Below are 19,959 nucleotides of genomic sequence, written 5' to 3' on the forward strand. Positions count from 1 at the left end.
TAAATGAAGATGTATGAGACACTTTCTTAAGAGGTATCGTACAATGTTATAAACATAGATTTTTTATATTTACATGGTTTGAATGAATCAATTTAAACCAACATCATATACTATATTTAGGAACAATGCCATGTAATTATATACAGAACTGGATCATTTTTTAACAGGAAATATCGGTACATTCATTGCAGGTTCAATGGTAACACGTATATTGATGATTGTGGTTTTCCCATTTATCGCAGACACAACACTTGAAGAAGTATAAAAAAAGGTGTTTTTTTGGACAATAGGTTTGTTGTTCCATCTAATAGAGACTTATTGGTTCTTTTTCAATGCCATATAAATCTTGAGGCATGTAATAGTGCTCGGTCCCTTAAGTATCTATTCAAGTATTGTCTTAAAGGTTATGATACTGGTACTATGGTCCTAAAAAACAAATCAATGTCTGATAGTAGTGTATCGAAGAAGCAATCCTGTTTAAATGAAGTAAAGCAATATCTTGATGGTCGTTATGTTTGTGCCTCTGAAGCAACATGGAGAATATTTGGTTTTGATGTACATTCTCGGTGGCCATCTGTTGATAGATTACCTATTCATTTACCTGGCAAAAAGTATGTCAGTTTTAGAACATGTACAACACTATCCGAAGTTGTTCAACAAGCTGATAGTAAAAGGACAAAACTTGAGGCTTGGTTCAAAGCTAATAAAGAATTTCTAGCCGCTCGAGATTTTATCCATGCTGAATTTCCTACACATTTTACGTGGCTACCCCGAGAGTGTAAATGGAGACCTCGCCAAAGAGGTGATGTAGTTGGCAGATTAACAAAAGTACATGCTACTGGAGGTGATTTGTTGTATCTACGCATGTTACTTATGCCGAGAAAAGGTTCTACTTCATTTGACGAGCTAAGGACGGTAGAAGGTCATGTTATTGAAAGTTTCAAGGAAGCATGTGCTGCTATGGAGCTTCTTTAGAATGACAATCAATGACATGAAGCAATGGTTGAGAATTCTTACTCATCTCTTACGAAACAACTCCGTGAAATATTTGTTAACATTTTGGCATATTGCTCAATCTTTGATCTGCTATTTTTATGGAATGCTCAATGGAAATGTATGTCTCACGATATCATCCTGCTAAAACGTAAAGAATGTCGTAATGGGAATTTACAACTCCCAGATTGTGACATTCAAAATTTTACTCTTGCGGGTATGACTATCTTTAAATTTGGCGGATAATCTTAATATGTATATATCTTTCCACTATTAATCGTTTTTTGTTTGCGATGAGCGGAGTATAAAACATCTGTATTTTCCATAATTATAGATTTTGAATACATGATTTGAATAAAAACGTTAAACTATTTTATAATTATTCTTGCAGAAATTGAAAAACTTCTGAACGATATTGGAAAGAGCTTAAAAGATTTCCCGATAATGCCCTATCTTCCGGAAGTCTTTCTTTACAACAGTGGCAATGGTTTAATGGCTGAAGAAACAGGTTACGATACAGAGCAAATGAAAAGGCAACATAATGAGAATTATATCAAGTTGAATAGAAAGCAAAAGGAAGTGTATGAGGCTGTTGTCGAAAGTGTAAATTCTAACAAAGGCGAACAGTTCTTTGTCTATGGAAGTGGAAGATGTGGGAAAACATTTGTCTGGCAGACACTTCTATGTCGCCTTCTTTCTGAGCGTAAATTTTTTTTGCCAGTAGCCTCATCAGGAACTGAAGCTATTTTGCTAGATGGTGGTAGGACGGCTCACTCATGCTTTCAAATACCTATCATTGTAGACCAATGCTCTATAGCTGGAATAAAGCACGGTATTGATCTTGCTGAATTATTACAGAACACAAGTTTAATCATTTAGGATGAAGCACCTATGCGGCATCGACATGGTATTAAGAGTGTTGATAAATGTTTAAGAGATTATATTTCTCCTATTGATCCTAATAGATCATCAAGGCCATTTGGTGGAATAACTGTTGTATTTGGTGGAGATTATCGCCAAACACTACCGGTTATCCCAAAAGCTTCCCAAGGAGAGACCGTTGGATCAACATTGAATCGATCAAAGCTGTGGGATTTCTGTGAAGTCTTCACCTTACGTCAGAACATGAGACTTTATTCAGGAAATTCAGATGAGCGCAACAAGATAATTGCTGAATTTGCTAAATGGCAGCTTGCAATTGGCGATGGAAAGGTCCATAGAATTACTGAGAACCCTAAAGATGATGGTTTAGTAGATTTTGAAATTCCAGAGCAGTTTATTATTTGTGGAACAGATAATTCAATTCAGTCTTTATTTGACATAACCTATCCAGATTTTCTATCGAACATGTCTTCTTACTGTTATCTTAGATCCAGAGCAATCCTTACTCCTACAAACAGTCTGGTGGATGATATAAATGACTTTATGATTGAGAAAATTCCAGGTAAAACTCATACCTATTTCAGTCAGGATTCCATAGATGACAATGGAGGGGAGGATAATGATTTTGATACTGCCTTTCCAGTAGAATACCTGAATTTAATTAACATGCCGTGCTTGCCAAAGTACGAGTTACAGATTAAGGTGGGTTGTACCATGATGTTAATGCAGAATTTGAATCAGATTCTTGGTTTATGTAATGGTACACGAATGATAGTCACTGCATGCAAAAAAAATTCTGTAGAATGTGAGATTCTTTGCGGTTCCAATGTTGGATCAAAACACCTTATACCAAGAATTGACATGGTTCCAACCGACACCAAATGGCCATTTGAATTCAAAAGAACTCAATTTCCCTTGCAACTCTATTTTGCCATGACCATTAACAAAAGCCAAGGAAAGTTCCTCGATACTGTTGGATTATATTTACCGAGATCAGTGTTCTCGCATGGTCAACTTTATGTAGTTGTTTCAAGAGTAACTTCTCCAGAAGGACTTCATATTCTGATATTAGATGATACTGGATGTTATTCAAACGTTACGTCTAATGTTGTATATGAGGAAGTATTCTATAATTTACCAAAGCTTGACGATATTTGATCTTATTTAAAATCAACTTTGGGTTTGCCTCCTCTATACAGATTATTTGTACACAAATATAACGTTTGATTTTACCAGATATAATCCATGTCCATATCTGTTACTAATAACAACTTTTATTTGTATGAAGTTACCTAAGCAGATGTAATTCCTTACATCTTGATGTTGCCATTTTGAACTTATCCATATATGGAATAATGTCAATTAGATATGTATTATACAGTTGTCTTCTGTTTCATCAAGAAGATTTGTATATATCCGTTTTTCCATTTTTAACGAACTTTATTGTTCATCATGATCAACAGTTTCATTTGTGTATTCATACAACATGATTATTCGAATTTTTTTTTGTAAATTTTAAGAGATATAATACCTAATTAATTTATAGTAGTTGTAACAAAAATCAATCATTTCTCTTATTCCACTTTATAATCTTTGTGTTCATACACGTTCATATTACCTCCATAACTCATAATCAACATATATAAAGCCATAATGTATTGAACACTTAATTCGTCAATATCCCACTATCACAAACAATGTCGGAGGGTGAGTATAACAATCATGTTTGAATTTAATTTTTCGATGTTAATGCTATTTGTATGAGTAGTACCAATTACATGTCACAATTGCTAAGAAATACAAAGATGGCTAACATATCATCTTTGATGTGTTTGTTTTATAGGAGTTAATTTCAGTTGTCTATCATCTCTTGATCATACAACAAGTGTCTGACAGATTAAAGTACGTGTGATTAGAGTTTGGCGTACCTTTGGCAATATGGAAAATAGTACAGAAGGACTAAATTTGATTCTTCTTGATAGAAATGTAAGATCTAAATTTATGAAAATATTTTTATCGTAAAGCCGATTATTTACACATTTTAGTCTTAGTTGTGACAATCTTACTATTTCAGAATGTACAATTGCATGCTTTTATCCCTTTGGAGTTACTAAGTGTATTTTCACAAACCTTTGCCGAAGAGAATATATACGAAATAGTACACTTTCGACGCGTACGAGGTCTGAAAATAACAGTGAAAATTCCTCACCGATTAAAATATACTTTTCACAATCAACTATAGTAAAACATGTCATCGGTGATGATTGGAGTGTTCCATTACAGAAGTATCATTGTGAGCTTGCAAAACTTTACTAATAGTGTTGGAAATAATTCTCATGATGATCTTGATGACTCTCCTCTTGACGCATCAGATATGTCACCAATGTTATTCTCAAAATATCATTTGATTAAAGTAAATTGATATTTTCTTACACGTGTTTTTTACAGACAACGAAATACATTTATTATGAATAAAAAACTTGGTATACTTTTTTGTATTTTAGACATAATCGGAGTTGTGTACCAATAGATCTACTCTACGACTGTACAGACGGTTTATGGCGAAACCAAATGCCTGAATTTCTATGTTAGTGATGGCATGTCCAAAGTTGAAGTTATATTTTTGGGAGATTTAGCTAAAGAGGCGAATGAATTATTTTACCATGATATTCAATAACTGATAGTTGTTATACTATCACTCTTTAGACAAGAAATAATTTATGGTATTTTTTTATGCTTCTATTGGTATATACACTTATTTGTTGTCATCCAGGTTATAAGAAAATGATTATAATTATTACATACTTTATTTATATAGGACATGCTTTCATCACAAACCTGCCCTTTTCTGCAATTTATGTAAATCCTGACATTCCAGAGGTGGAAGCAGTGAGGAATCAGTATACACACTACCATACTTATTTATGCTAATTTCTCTTTTGTTTACATAATTATTTAATTTTTCCTATTGTTGTATTGTGTTATATGTAGGTATTTGCAATATTGATTAAATGATTGCAACCTTTTGTTAAAGATCATCAGAAGGATGAGTGACTTAAATACTTAATTATTGTAATCATGGAATTTATTGAAATTATATTTATTATTCTAAGTTTATTATGTCAATTTTTAATGTATTTTTTATTATCGTAAACATGTAGCATGCTTACAGTTTCACAGATATATAATAGTTTATGAAGACTAATAAAAAACTATTTGAATATGGTGGTAGCCTCATGATACATGTAGTCTGTATATTCAGGCCTTATCATCATACTTAAACCCAACCAGTCATTAGGTTCATGTTGATCAGTACCTTTGAGTCTACAAATCATTAGCATTAAATCAAATATCCATAAAAATTCACAAAACAACATCAAAGTTTAAGGCATAAAGCCATGAATATTTCTTCAAACAAAAATTCCAGGTGGTTTAATGACATGATTGTAATATCCGTAGTTCTAAAATTCAACATTGAATTCAACACCGTCAACATTGTTTGATAAATAAAAAATCAATTTGTCCGCAACCTTTAGTTTGTTATCGCTGTTGAATTTGTTCCATTGTGCCAAAAATCTCAACACCCCACTAGAATAGACAATTCCAACTTTCCAACTTTTTGCATTTCTGACCAATGTTACCTCATCACCAGCTTTGAACGCATGATGGAATGGATGGATTTCTGTAGGAATGAGCTACAGATGAAACAAATGTAATATTGGATTAAACTTATGAGAAGTTTCCAAATTAATGTGGAAAGAGTGTTTTTTGGTATGTCACAAATCATTAATTTTGTAAGTAATTTGAAATTGTACCACTCCGTGTGAGCTATTATTCACATTTGATGGCTTCATAATTGATATGAATTGAACAAGAGCACCTTCTTCAATTTCAGCTTCCATATCTACAAAGCCATTTCCTAATTCATCATGGAATTTATAATTTTATCATATAACCATCAAAACATATTATAAACATGTTTATAAAAAATATAACAAATAAGACATGGTTTTAGGCGGTTCTTGCCATTAGTCATAAATCTCTCAATGTCGTCGCTATCAACAATATCAAGTGTAAAATGTCCTGCTCTTGTATGACAGAAAGTGACTTATCATAAGGTTATATATAGTTTGCATTAGTACACCAAGTCTCTCATCACTTCTGGTGTAAGTTCTTGTATAAATCTCGCCATTTTTCAAACCAAAGGTTACTGTTCTCGGGATATTAGTACCAAACCTTTGTGCAAGTGAAGAAGGTATTGCCTACAAAATAAACAAGTTATCTATATCAATTTATATTTCACTCTAAGATGTAAATCCTTAACCAAATTGTGATTTACTTATAAGAGCACCAATCATCAAGATACCTCCTTTATATTGATAAGTAAACTGAAATCTGCTGTCTGATTGTTCACCTATCAATGATAATCATTTAATTGAAGTACTGAAACAGATATATGACATATGTATAGAAAAATATTACATGTAAATAGAATATCATGCTAATTTATGGATATCTGTGCACCTGTATTTGAGTACATAGGAATTGAACTCGAAATTGTCTGTTATCTGTAGGTTATGATAGTGAACAATCGATTAGGCTACTAATTACAAGTTCATATTGGATCAAATACTTCAATGAAGAATAGTATGATGAAGAGTTCATGTCAGTCAAAACACAACTTCTACTACAGGTTTCATTCAATATAGTCTGTAAATTAGTGTATATAGATCAAAATAAACGAAATTGCATACCTGTTTATGTCTGATGTTGGTTTTTGACTGTTCTTCTTGATTCAGAATCTCACTTCTCCTCAGCAATTCACTCTACTGTTTCTGCTCACTAACAATTTATGTTTTCCCCTTTTTTACCCAAGTATCCACTATATATTTTTTTTCTAATTAATAACTGGGTTTTACTTATTTTGGTTTTGGGTGAATATACAATTCATGATTCGTTATAAAATAATTTTATATTGGAGTTATGAATTAGTTTTGTATGATAATTAATAACGGATGTTATTTTCAAAATATATTTAAAAATTGTTTATTTTACTACGTAATATATTCAATTCAAGAACAAAATTAGCGAGGATATATTATTTTATATTAAAGTTGTTGGATTTTTAACGCAGCAGGGTCATGACAAAACACTTTTACACATACAAAATCCAAATAAAAGCATATAAATCGTGAATAAAAATTCGAGGGATCGAATCTAACCTTTTAAAATAATTCGGAGACAACGATCAGAGATCCTTAGCAGTTGCTCCTCAAGTGTGAAGCACTCCACCGGTATCCACTAAGAAAACGATGTTAAGGAGGAGGAAGGAGGTGGAGAGAATTGGGTTTTCCAAACTTTTTGGGTTTTCAGGTTCAAATAAAATTAGGGTCTATAATAGTGTATTTATAGGCAAAATTTTCAGCTGAAATTTTCCCATAAATATTATTATTATTATCCCATTTATTATTCTCATTAATAATTAAAACACCTTTTAATTATTAATCATTTTTATAAACACTTTAGAAATAATTCTCTCTCTTGATTTAATTTCCAAAAATTAAATCCTTAATTAATAATATTAAGAACTTTTCTTAATTAATTTATAATCAATTAAATATCATTTAATCAATTATTAAATTTTTCTTAATTAATTTATAATCAATTAACTCTCATTTAATCAATTATTAAATTTGCCAATTAATTATTTATTTCACAAATAAATAATTATTAGCCATTATTAATTAATTCCTCCACCATTAAATCATTCTCCTTTTATGGTGTGACCCTGTAGGTTCAATATTAAGCCGGTAGTAGAAATAAATAATAATAAAACTATTTTATCATTATTTATATAAATTCTCTAATTTATTAAATATAATTAATTAATTAATCACATTTATTCTACATCGTGAGGGATACTTCTCAGCATATCGCGACTATCCGGATAATATGAATTCACTGCTTAGAATATCAAGAACCTATTCAGTGAATAGTTACCGTACAATAAACTCCTTCTACCCTACAATATCCCGATTAAATACAAGGCATGGATCTCGTGTCAAGCCTATCTAATTCAATCACTTGCTTACCATTTACTATGTGTAGTTCTATGCAAATTAGAAACTCCTTTCTAATTTCATTCACTCTGGCCAGAGATTCCTGAACTAGCACAAGTGGATCAGCCTTGAACATTCGCTTCCTTCACTGGAAGGGGTAGATCCTTTATTGATGATACACTATCTTCGTGTACAAATTTCTATACCCAGAAGAGCCCTAATAATTGTCCCTGGAGACTAAGAACTAAACCAAAGCATAGTTCAGTGTACACAAGATGACTATGATGACCTCAAGTCTAAGGATACTTGTACAACTATCACTATGTGAACAACTGCTGACACGTGAATGAACTCCATCAGTTGTTCAGCTGTGCGAGTCATGTTCAGTGAACTTATTCTATAATAAGCACCTACATACTAGCTATAGTGTCACCACACAAATGTCTATGAGAACAGACATCCTTCATAATGAAGCAAGCATAGTATGTACCGATCTTTACGGATTATTAATTACCAGTTAGTAATCCTATGACCAGGAACTATTTAAGTTTAGAGTTATCATCTTTTTAGGTCTCACTCATTATGATCTCATCATAATCCATAAAAAGCTTTACTCTAAACTATGGTATATCTTATTTAAACACTTAAATAGATAAAGCCCGTAATAAAAACAAAACAAGTCTTTTATTAAAATCAATGAAATCAAAACAGATTACACAGGAAGTTATTCCTAAATCCTCATACATGATTGGACTTAGGACATATTCCTTTCAATCTCCCACTTGTACTAAAGCCAATCACTCTGGTATCTAATACCCATCTTGTCTTTATGATGATCAAAGTGACTTTCATAAAGTAGCTTTGTGAGTGGGTCTGCTATGTTGTTATGTGTGTCAACTCTAATTCAATACAATACAAGAAATGTTACCGCGCTCCCACTAACCCTTTTGTAGACGCATGGTTCATATGCGTTTTTGATAAAATCAAACTCTTTGATTGTCTCATCAAAACGAATGTTCCATCTTTCGAGAAGCTTGCTTTAAACCACACATGGTTCGCAGCAGCTTATACACTAGGTTTTCATTTCCCTTGGAAAGAAAATCATCTGGCTATATGCCAGATCTCATAGTCGTAGTAAGCAGCAATCGCAAGCAAAATCCGAACTGATTTTAACAGGGCTACAGGTAAAAGGTTTCATCAAAGTCAATCCATTGCCTTTGTTTGAATCCTTTTGCCACAAGCATGGCCTTATAGGTCTCCACCTGGCCATCTGCTATAATCTATCTTTTGTATACCGTATACATAGATTCCATTCTGGATTTCATGGCACTATGCCATTTCTCTGAGTCAACACTACTCATAGCCTCATTATAGGTTACATGGTCGTCATCATCAATGATCGACAACTCATTGTCATTCTCAATGACAAGGCCATAATACCACTCAGGTTGGCGAGACACTCTCCCTGATCTATGAATGGGCTGTTCCACAAAAGGTTATTCAGTCAGAACAGGTGTTTCCACTTGATCCGTAGTAGTTTGTGCTTCTTGAACTTCATCAAGTTCAATTTTGCTCCCACTGTTTCCTTCAAGGATAAACTCCTTTTCCAGGAAGGTAGCATGTCTGGAGTCAAACACCCGATGATCGGTGTAAAAGTAATACCCTAAAGTCTCTTTAGGATATCCCACAAAACTACATTTTACGGATCGATATTCCAGCTTATCTGGGTCAACTTTCTTGACATAAGCTGGACATCCCCAAATCTTAACGTGTTTAAGACTCGGTTTCCTTTCTTTCCATATCTCATACGAAGTTTGAGGAACAGATTTTGGAAGGCGCCATATTCAGTAAATATGCTGAGGTTTCCAATGCATAACCCCATAGGAATACTGGAAGATTTGCATAGCTCATCATGGACCGAACTATGTCTAACAAAGTTCGATTTCTCCTTTCAGATACCAATCTAGAGGCGTCCACTGGGAGACTATACCATTTACTTTGAGATAATCTAGAAACACTCCATTAAAGTATTCACCACCTCGATCTGATCGAAGAGTTATAATACTATGTTTAATTGTTTCTCCACTTCATACTTATATTCTTTGAACTTTTCAAAGGCCTCAGACTTGTGTTTCATCAAACACATATCCGAATCCAGATCTATCATCTATGAAAGTAATGAAGTATGAAAATCCACCCATGGCTTGCGTAGACATTGGTCCACATACAACTGTGTGTACCATTCCTAGCAAATCTGCAGCCCTCTCTCCATGTCCACTAAATGGAGACTGCAGTGCCACTATGAAGTGAGATTTTCATTATCCCTTTTCTTTTATTAGTTTGTTCAATCTGAAGTAAATTATGTCACATTTATACATACCATTATTTAAAGTACCACGTCTATAAAGAATATTATCTCTAAGAATAGAACATTCATTATTCTCAATAATAAATGAAAATCCAGCCAAGTCTAATATGGGAATAATATTCCTCACAATCGAGGGAACAAAATAACAATTATTTCAAACAATAGTCTTTCCCGTAGGCATATGTAAATGAAATGATTCTACATCTTCAGCAGCAACTCTTGCTCCATTTCCCATCAGTAGAATCACCTCCTCTTCCTCAAGAGTCCTACTTCTCCTTGGTCCCTGCAACAAATTTCATATTTGAGAACCACAGGCGGTATCTAATACCCAAGTAGAAATTTGATTTAATGACATATTCACTTCTATCATGAACATACCTGAATCAGAAGCGGTAGTCTCACTACCCTTCTTCTTCTTCTTCAATTCTGCAAGGTAAACCTTGCAGTTCCTCTTCCAGTGCCCCACTTTGTTACAGTGAAAGCAAACAACTTTGCTCTTGGGGTCTTCAGCTTTTGGTGGAACCGGAGTTTTCTCACCTACTTTCTTCTTCTTGGAAGAGTTCCTCTTCCTTTTCTTAGGATTGGAACCTTCACCAATTAGAAGAACATAACTCTTCTTAGGGGGAAAATTCGATTCCGCAGTCTTCAACATGTTGTGGAGTTCAGGCAGGCTGACATCCAACTTATTCATGTGAAAGTTCACAACAAACTGCGAGAATGAACTCGGAAGCGATTGCAAGACCAAGTCTTGGCTCAGCTCCCCATCCATGGCAAAACCAAGTTGTCCAAGACGTTCAATCAAATTGATCATCTTAAGTACATGGTCATTCACAGATGATCCCTGAGATATCCTACAACCGAACAACTCCTTCGATATCTCATATCGAGCTGTCCTCCCGGCCACATCATACAACTCTTGTAGATGCATGAGGATAGTGTGAGCATCCATATGCTCATGTTGCTTCTGTAGCTCAATGTTCATGGAAGCTAGCATGATGTACTGAGCAACATTTGCATCATCTATCCACTTACGATACACAACATGTTCATCATTATGTGCATCGCTAGCAGGTTCAGTAGGCTTAGGTGAGTCAATCACGTATTCCAGCTTCTCAATCCTGAGAACAATTCTCAAGTTTCGAAGCCAGTCAACATAATTAGGACCAGTCAATTTGTGAGCATCCAGTATGCTCCTGAGTGATAGTGCAGAAGACATAATGTATATTGTAAATCTGTAAATGATAAACACATAACAACACTTATCAAATATTCGATTTCATTTTAAAACACTACATGAATCGGGTCTTTATTCATAAGTGGCTCCCACTAGTTTATCTAATTTATTCAACCCCCTACGTGAAAAATTAAGCATTCATAATGCTAGTGGGAATAGGGATCCTACATTCCATTACACGACCCCGGCTGTAGCACGAACCGCTATGTAATGTTCAATAGGCAGACAACTCTTGTCAATTACATCTCATGTTATTCCCTAATCAAACTTTAGCCTCTTGAATAATTGAGTCTCGGCTGTAGCACGACAAACTCAATATTCTAAATCAAGTCTAACCCAACATTCTGTACAGTTGAATCAGTCCCCAAAGGCCCACGACTATAGCACATACCGACCTTTAGATTCTTATTCAATGTACACATCTCTATGTAATAGACAAGTATTTCTTATTTCGAAATCAAAGCCCTCGGCTGTAGCACGAACCGACAATGATTCAAAAATAAGAACTACTTTTCTATCATGTTGGAAGGCTATGACCGATACAAGCCCGTTGTGTCATTGGCCAATTACTACTTGATATTATTAAATTTTAGAGTGTAAGTCATATGTCATAGCCTATTTGTATATTCGAGGATTCAACTCAACTCAAATAAGAATGTAATAAGTAAATAGTGGATCGACCGTCAGAGAGATCTCGCAAAGTAATATCTGTCAAAGGATTCAGAAACAAGGTTCATCTACAGACTTGAGGAGTTAATTCACTGGAAGAAGTTCAAGAAGTTGATCATGCCTCAGTGATATAAATCAAGATCGTGGATTTAATCAAGTGACAGAGATCTCGTCAGGGTAGCATTAATTACAAGGATTTAATCTGAAGAAAATCAGAGTATCAAAGTCAACACATGAAGAAACGTCACGGAAGTTAGTCACTCATGAACCAGACAGTACATCGAGTGTCAACGTTGAAGTGGTGGAATTGATTCATAATTTCAATGATTTTCAGAAGATATTCAGAAGATTGGTTGCTGCTCAGGATTAGTATTAATTCTCTATTAATTAATTAAGTCATATAATTTAATTAAGAAAATAAATTATATCTGTAAAGATTAATTTATTGATTAATTAAATTAATTGATTAATTAATTCTGAATTAATATTTAGAATTTTTAGAATTTTTAATTGGTTAAAATCTGTTTTAATTCCAAAAAGACAACTGATTGTATTAGTATGACAATCGGTATGACAATCAATAGTCATACCGAAAGTCATGCTAATTCAGTTGATTGTCTTACCAGAATTATTATTAGATTAAAATCACTTATTAATTCAGAAAAACAATCTGCTTGAACTACTATGACAATCGGTATGACAATTGATTGTCATACCGAAAGTCTTGCTAGTTCATTCTGATTGTCTTGCTAGTTCTAAGGATAGTCCTACCGATTGTCTTGCTGAGCTAAGGATTGTCTTGCCAGGTCAATTCTATTCTGTTGATTAAAAAGAAGCAGACAAGCAGCAGTTCACATGAACTCAATCATCCAACTGAAAAAATTACAAGAACACAGCAGCCGCCTAAGAAATATTTCATTGTTCTCTGCTGAAATTCAAAGATCAATTTCTAGATTGCAAAGTTAAATCCAATCAACTAGAAATCTCTATCTTGTTCTTGTGTAACAATCTAGCGGATCAAAATCCCTAGAACTTAATCTCAAATCGCGTTTAGCATTTGATTCTAATTATTGCAAAAATAGAAAAAGTTCATGTCGAATTTATTCTAGATTTGTGATAATTGATTTGAGATTAATACCTTGTAATCGATACAGTTGTTGTAACACCTTTCAAGTTTAATAATATTTTTATTTAACTTGAATTTTGTTTCACATTTTTTATTCCGCATTTATTCAATTATTTGGTACTGTTTGTATTCAACCCCCCCTTCTACAAACAAATTGGGACCTAACAATTGGTATCAGAGCCTTCTGATTAACGAACAAATCAAGATCCTAGACTTTTGTGATTTTTCAACTCCTTGAATTTTTATTTATTCAAAAATTCATAATGACTTCACATAAAGTTGGAACCGTTAAAATTCCACAATTTGATAAAGAGAATTATATCATGTGGAAGAAGAAGATGCTATTATTTTTACAAGTTGCAAATCCCAAATATTCAAACTTGTTAAAGAAGGGTATAAAAACTCCGATAGTTATTGAACCGGAGGTAATAATAGATGGTGTGGTGACTACTGAAGCTAGAACCTATCCAAAAGAGCTCGAAGATTTTACTCCTGCTGAGAAGGAAGAAGCCTCCTTAGATGCCAGCCTTCAATTAATATTAATTGATTCCCTTGATCCCTTGATGAACAGACATGTGATGAACTGTAAAAATTCTAAACACATGTGGAAAACTATTGAGGTAATTAATGAAGGCACAGAGGAAGTTAGGGAGAACAAGTTGGAAATCCTAACCTCTGAATATGAACATTTCAAATCAAATCCAGGAGAAGGAATTACTGAAGTGTTTGAGAGGTACAATGCGTTGATCAACAACCTGAACATCAATGGAAAGTATTATTCAATCAGGGAGGTCAACAAAAAGTTCCTTTTAACACTGCCAGCTCATCTTGAACATAGAATCACTGCCATTAGAGAAGCTAGAGATCTGAGTGAGATTTCTTTGGACAGGCTCTATGGAGTGTTAAAAACCTATGAGTTGGAGCAGATTCAACAGAAGGAAGTCTACGGGAAGGATAGAATGGTCAGCACATCTACTGCACTTGTAGCTGAAGGTCAACAACAACAACAATCTCAACAATTAGAAAGAATGGTACAGTTTTCCAAGGGTGAGGAAAATGAGTTAGTAGCAGAATATGATCCTCCTACTACAAATCAATCTAGTGATGATTTTTATTCCTTGGAAGAGCTGGAGCAATTGGAAGACGAATCAATGGCCCAAATTGTCAAGAGATTCTCTAATGTCAGATTCAGGAGGAATCCCAAGCTTAAGTACAAGTCCAACTACAACAAATTCCAGAAAGGTGGATCTTCATCCTCTAACACCAGCAGTGGTGGATACAAAACAGGGATGGTTGATCGGGGCACCATTAGATGCTATAACTGCAATGAGTTGGGACACTTTGCCACCGAATGTAGGAAGCCAAAGCAAGTAAGAAAGAACTCTGAAAGGGCTTATCTGGCAAAGGGAAGAAGCTGGGATGATACTGACAGTGAAGATGAAGAAGAAGGAAATCTTGCTCTTATGGCTATTGATGGAAAAGCTTCATCGTCAAGAATAGAGGTAAAACTTTTTGATGCTGAAATGGTTTATCATCTAAGAGGTAACTTAGATTGTGCACGTCGTGATAATGAACTGTTAAGTTTACAGATCACAGACCTTGAGAAAGAGGTCAATGAATTAAGACTTGTACACATTAATCAAGACAAATTAAAAGAACAGGAATCTTTTCTAGAGAATAGAGTTGACTGTTATAGAAAACTCGAAACTATTCTCAAAGACAAGATCACCGGTCTTGAGACTAAGGTTAGAGCCTACTTCAATTCTTGTTCGAAGGCTAAAGAGTTCTACAGTAAGCAAGCTGTTAATCAAACATCTGGAATAGGTTATGATTACAATGCTGCTATTGGAGAATTAGGCATAAACTCCCCTCCTCATGTATGTGCTAAAGGGAGGGAAGTACCACATGTGCTTAAGGGTGTTGATGAACCCCTCTATAAAGCATCAATTGCTGAACCATTTGATGCGACCTCTTCTGTTATTCAAGAAGAAATACGTGCTGAAGATCTTGCTAATGAGAAGGTTGTTTCCAAGTCAAGTGTGTCGAAAGTTCCAGTCAAAGTTGTGAAAGCAACTGAGACTAACTCAGACACACATGAGTTGGATAACAAAAATGCCATGTCTACCATGCATAAATTGCCTGCTGTTAATCACTCTCATAAAGCATGTGGTGTTGTTAATTGTATGTCTTGTGCTTTTAATATGATGTATGCTTATTTTAATGGTAAGCATGTGTCTAATGATAAGACTACTCCTCGTCAGCATGTGAATAACAAGAAGCATGATAGGTCTAAGACTGCTAGTCCTTCTAAGGCTAGAAAGGAGACATTTGTGCCTAAGCTTAAACAGAAATTTGTTAAGGCTGTTTACAAGGTCAAATGTTCAGTCATTGAGAAAGTTGAGACAATTAAAATTAAAAATGTTGTTTTGCCTGACAAAGGACAGTTCTACAAGTATGCCGGGCCCAACCAAGTTTGGGTTCCGAAGAAGGTCTAATCCATTTGTAGTGCAGGGCATTAAACAGGTGTAACCGGTAGTGTGGATTCTTGACAGTGGATCATCAAGACATATGACCGGAGATAGAGCCCTGCTATCAAATGTGGATTGAGAAAGCTGGCCCCTGGTTACCTTTGGAGATAACAGCAAAGGTTTATCTGAGGGATATGGCTGTTTGCAAGCTGGGAATGTTATCATTTTAATTTTGTATATTGTGCTAGGTTATTATCAGGAAGCAGTATCCAACATATAGCACTAGTGACGAGACTTGAGAATATTATGACATATCAGGCACCTGCTGCACATTACACTTGGAATTGAACTCTAGTAAGATGTGTACAAGTGTACTCCTGGTTGGTGAGTCAAAAGAGGAAGTCAGTGCACCACAGTTCATGGACTTTGCAGTTGCAGATCTATTGGACTATGCAATCTCTTCTTCACAATCTCACTTCAGGTTGGTATGAACTAGTATACTGCTCAAGCAATCGTCAAGGACATGGTATGGCACTCTAACAGAAGTTATAATTTTATATGAATAAGTAGAGTCGTCATATTTATAACTATCTTATCACTAAGCACAATCATATTGTTTTATATGTGCAGTGGTATATTGTTTATGCAACATAACAATTAGTATCTAAAGTACTTGACAAGTATCGGTCAATGATATGTTGTTAACATTATGTTGCAGATATTTGTAAGCTTTTGACATGAATGAGAATTACTTAGACTTTACCCTAAGTGATCAATGTTTTATCCAAAAACTCATTCATATTGAAAAACAAAATTAAACTTCTTTCTACATTAGTGGTTTCTTATTTCATGTAAAATCTTTTGAAATCACTAGTATAAATCATTTTCTCTCTATTACCATTTATTCTGTGGTACAGGTTCAGTCTCCAATGACTTTCTTTCATTGACAGTCATGAGGTTGAAAACCCACAACGTCTATCCCAGACTGTAAAGACAAACACAAAAACATAACCAACCAACACTCTCTTACCACCAAATGTAGTATGAATGAGCGTGAGGGAGATAGTGCCTAGTGCACCACATAAGGAAGGTTCTGTAGTCAACCCAGTAGCTCTGTCTCATACATAGATGAGTAGTATTTAAACCGAGACAACTGCTAGCCCCCATACATCTTCTCAAAAAGATGTAATGGCTGAAAAGGCACTAAAATAGTTACTAGATTCATTCTCTCAACAGGGTGCGTCTATTGAATTTTGCCTGTCGGCCAGGGTATCCGATGTAGTGTCACCACTTCAAACATAATCAATTCTTGATGCACAAGGAGAGGTTACACACACAAAGGATGAGTTGACGGAAACAAGAGTTTCGACCATTTTAAGGCCAGATTCGATTGTTCAAGGTTCGTTAGTGGACCAATTGCCTTTACAGGTGTTAGGAGAGGATACCGTTCCAAAAGCCATATATCAGTGGTCAGTGTCTACCTCCCCAGGCTTAAATCCCCTGGATGCATCTGCGGATAGTGGATCTGACATAGGTGCAGATCGACAACTTGTTGACAATGATTCAGATATTACCTGATAAGTCACAAGGAAGTGTCTTCACAGACATTAGAAGGGAACTTTGATCTTTATGCTAAAATCGTTGGATCATTGTTTACCTTCCCAGAATTCAAATCTGGAACCCTAAAAGGGAAACTAGCAACTTGTAGATTATGACTTAGATTTATCTGACGAGTTTAACAAGGATGGGGATTTGTGAACTCCCATTGCACCACCTGTGACCTCCTTAAGGATGGCTAAGGTGATTTTCCTTGCAGGTACAGCTGGATTATAGAGCTATGAGAGAAGAGTGATACACTTGTGAGAATGAGTGTAAACACGAGTGGAGAGAAGAGTGAAACACATGTGAGGTACACTAAACAGAATCACACACTCACAGTGAGGTAGAAAGAGAAACTACTTGTTATTTCTTTTCCAACCAAGTGAAATATGAGAACTCCTTCAGACGACGGCATACATTCCTTCTTTAAGGGGGAGATAAAAGCTTAAGAAATAGTTTGGAGGATTCTTCAACTAAGGGGGAGAAATAGCAGGGAGGAAGAAAAAGATCATATGTACACTACACCACACCATTGTTATTTCTAACTACGGATCCTATTGTACGGGAGAGGTGGTAAACATAAGGTGATTTCCTAGTAAGGGAAGAAGCTGTTAGGGGAGTACCATTGGTTTTTATCTGCGGATCCTATTGTACGGGAGAGGTGGTAAAACGAAGGTGATCTTCTTTAATCAGTTGATTCTCATAGGGGGAGAAGCAAGACAGATATACGCTTCTCAACAGGAAATGTGGTTGTACAAATGAAGATGGAACTACTTGAAGATATGTTCAGTCTAGAGGAACATCTACTTGGAATCTGGAAAATGTTAAATCTCATCCAGAACTTTTCTGCTATTTACTTTGCATGCATGGTTATATCTTTTTCTTATTTGTTAGTTGAGTTATCCTCTAGGTATTTGTGTGTTATTGTCTAACAAACAAATAGGGGGAGATTGTAAGTCATATGTCATAGCCTATTTGTATATTCGAGGATTCAACTCAACTCAAATAAGAATGTAATAAGTAAATAGTGGATCGACCGTCAGAGAGATCTCGCAAAGTAATATCTGTCAAAGGATTCAGAAACAAGGTTCATCTACAGGCTTGAGGAGTTAATTCACTGGAAGAAGTTCAAGAAGTTGATCATGCCTCAGTGATATAAATCAAGATCGTGGATTTAATCAAGTGACAGAGATCTCGTCAGGGTAGCATTAATTACAAGGATTTAATCTGAAGAAAATCAGAGTATCAAAGTCAACACATGAAGAAACGTCACGGAAGTTAGTCACTCATGAACCAGACAGTACATCGAGTGTCAACGTTGAAGTGGTGGAATTGATTCATAATTTCAATGATTTTCAGAAGATATTCAGAAGATTGGTTGCTGCTCAGGATTAGTATTAATTCTCTATTAATTAATTAAGTCATATAATTTAATTAAGAAAATAAATTATATCTGTAAAGATTAATTTATTGATTAATTAAATTAATTGATTAATTAATTCTGAATTAATATTTAGAATTTTTAGAATTTTTAATTGGTTAAAATCTGTTTTAATTCCAAAAAGACAACTGATTGTATTAGTATGACAATCGGTATGACAATCAATAGTCATACCGAAAGTCATGCTAATTCAGTTGATTGTCTTACCAGAATTATTATTAGATTAAAATCACTTATTAATTCAGAAAAACAATCTGCTTGAACTACTATGACAATCGATATGACAATTGATTGTCATATCGAAAGTCTTGCTAGTTGATTCTGATTGTCTTGCTAGTTCTAAGGATAGTCCTACCGATTGTCTTGCTGAGCTCAGGATTGTCTTGCCAGGTCAATTCTATTCTGTTGATTAAAAAGAAGCAGACAAGCAGCAGTTCACATGAACTCAATCATCCAACTGAAAAAATTACAAGAACACAGCAGCCTCCTAAGAAATATTTCATTGTTCTCTGCTGAAATTCAAAGATCAATTTCTAGATTGCAAAGTTAAATCCAATCAACTAGAAATCTCTATCTTGTTCTTGTGTTAACAATCTAGCGGATCAAAATCCCTAGAACTTAATCTCAAATCGCGTTTAGCATTTGATTCTAATTATTGCAAAAATAGAAAAAGTTCATGTCGAATTTATTCTAGATTTGTGATAATCGATTTGAGATTAATACCTTGTAATCGATACAGTTGTTGTAACACCTTTCAAGTTTAATAATATTTTTATTTAACTTGAATTTTGTTTCACATTTTTTATTCCGCATTTATTCGATTATTTGGTACTGTTTGTATTCAACCCCCCCTTCTACAAATAAATTGGGACCTAACATAGAGGGATTATATTACGTTACAATCATAATCATATTATAAAGAGATTCTTCCTTTTAAATTAAATATTTCAAATCAATAATCAATAATCAGATGATTCCCAGATCGGGTGGAGCATTGTCAAGAGGCGTCACTTAATAACCCTTTCTTACAGATAGAAATCTGTTATTGACAGAATCATCCTTTTTCTCATATCGAAAATTCATATTCAATTACGTGTTTCATAAACACAAGAATCTCATG

The 19,959-nt window shown here is 34.5% G+C and overlaps 1 protein-coding gene across 1 annotated transcript; it reads left to right on the forward strand.

The window, feature by feature from the left end:
• Positions 1 to 1,884: 1,884 nt before the first annotated feature.
• On the forward strand, positions 1,885 to 3,033 carry LOC141680334 (uncharacterized). Its single transcript, XM_074486590.1, has one exon. The coding sequence runs from the start codon at positions 1,885 to 1,887 to the stop codon at positions 3,031 to 3,033; it is 1,149 nt and encodes a 382-aa protein (XP_074342691.1).
• Positions 3,034 to 19,959: the final 16,926 nt, after the last annotated feature.

This window comes from Apium graveolens, chromosome 8 (genome assembly GCF_009905375.1).
Source record: "Apium graveolens cultivar Ventura chromosome 8, ASM990537v1, whole genome shotgun sequence".
Lineage (NCBI taxonomy): Eukaryota > Viridiplantae > Streptophyta > Magnoliopsida > Apiales > Apiaceae > Apium > Apium graveolens.

Coding starts and splice junctions, on each gene's coding strand:
- LOC141680334 (XM_074486590.1), top strand. CDS start 1,885: ATGCGGCATCGACATGGTATTAAGAGTGTTGATAAATGTTTAAGAGAT.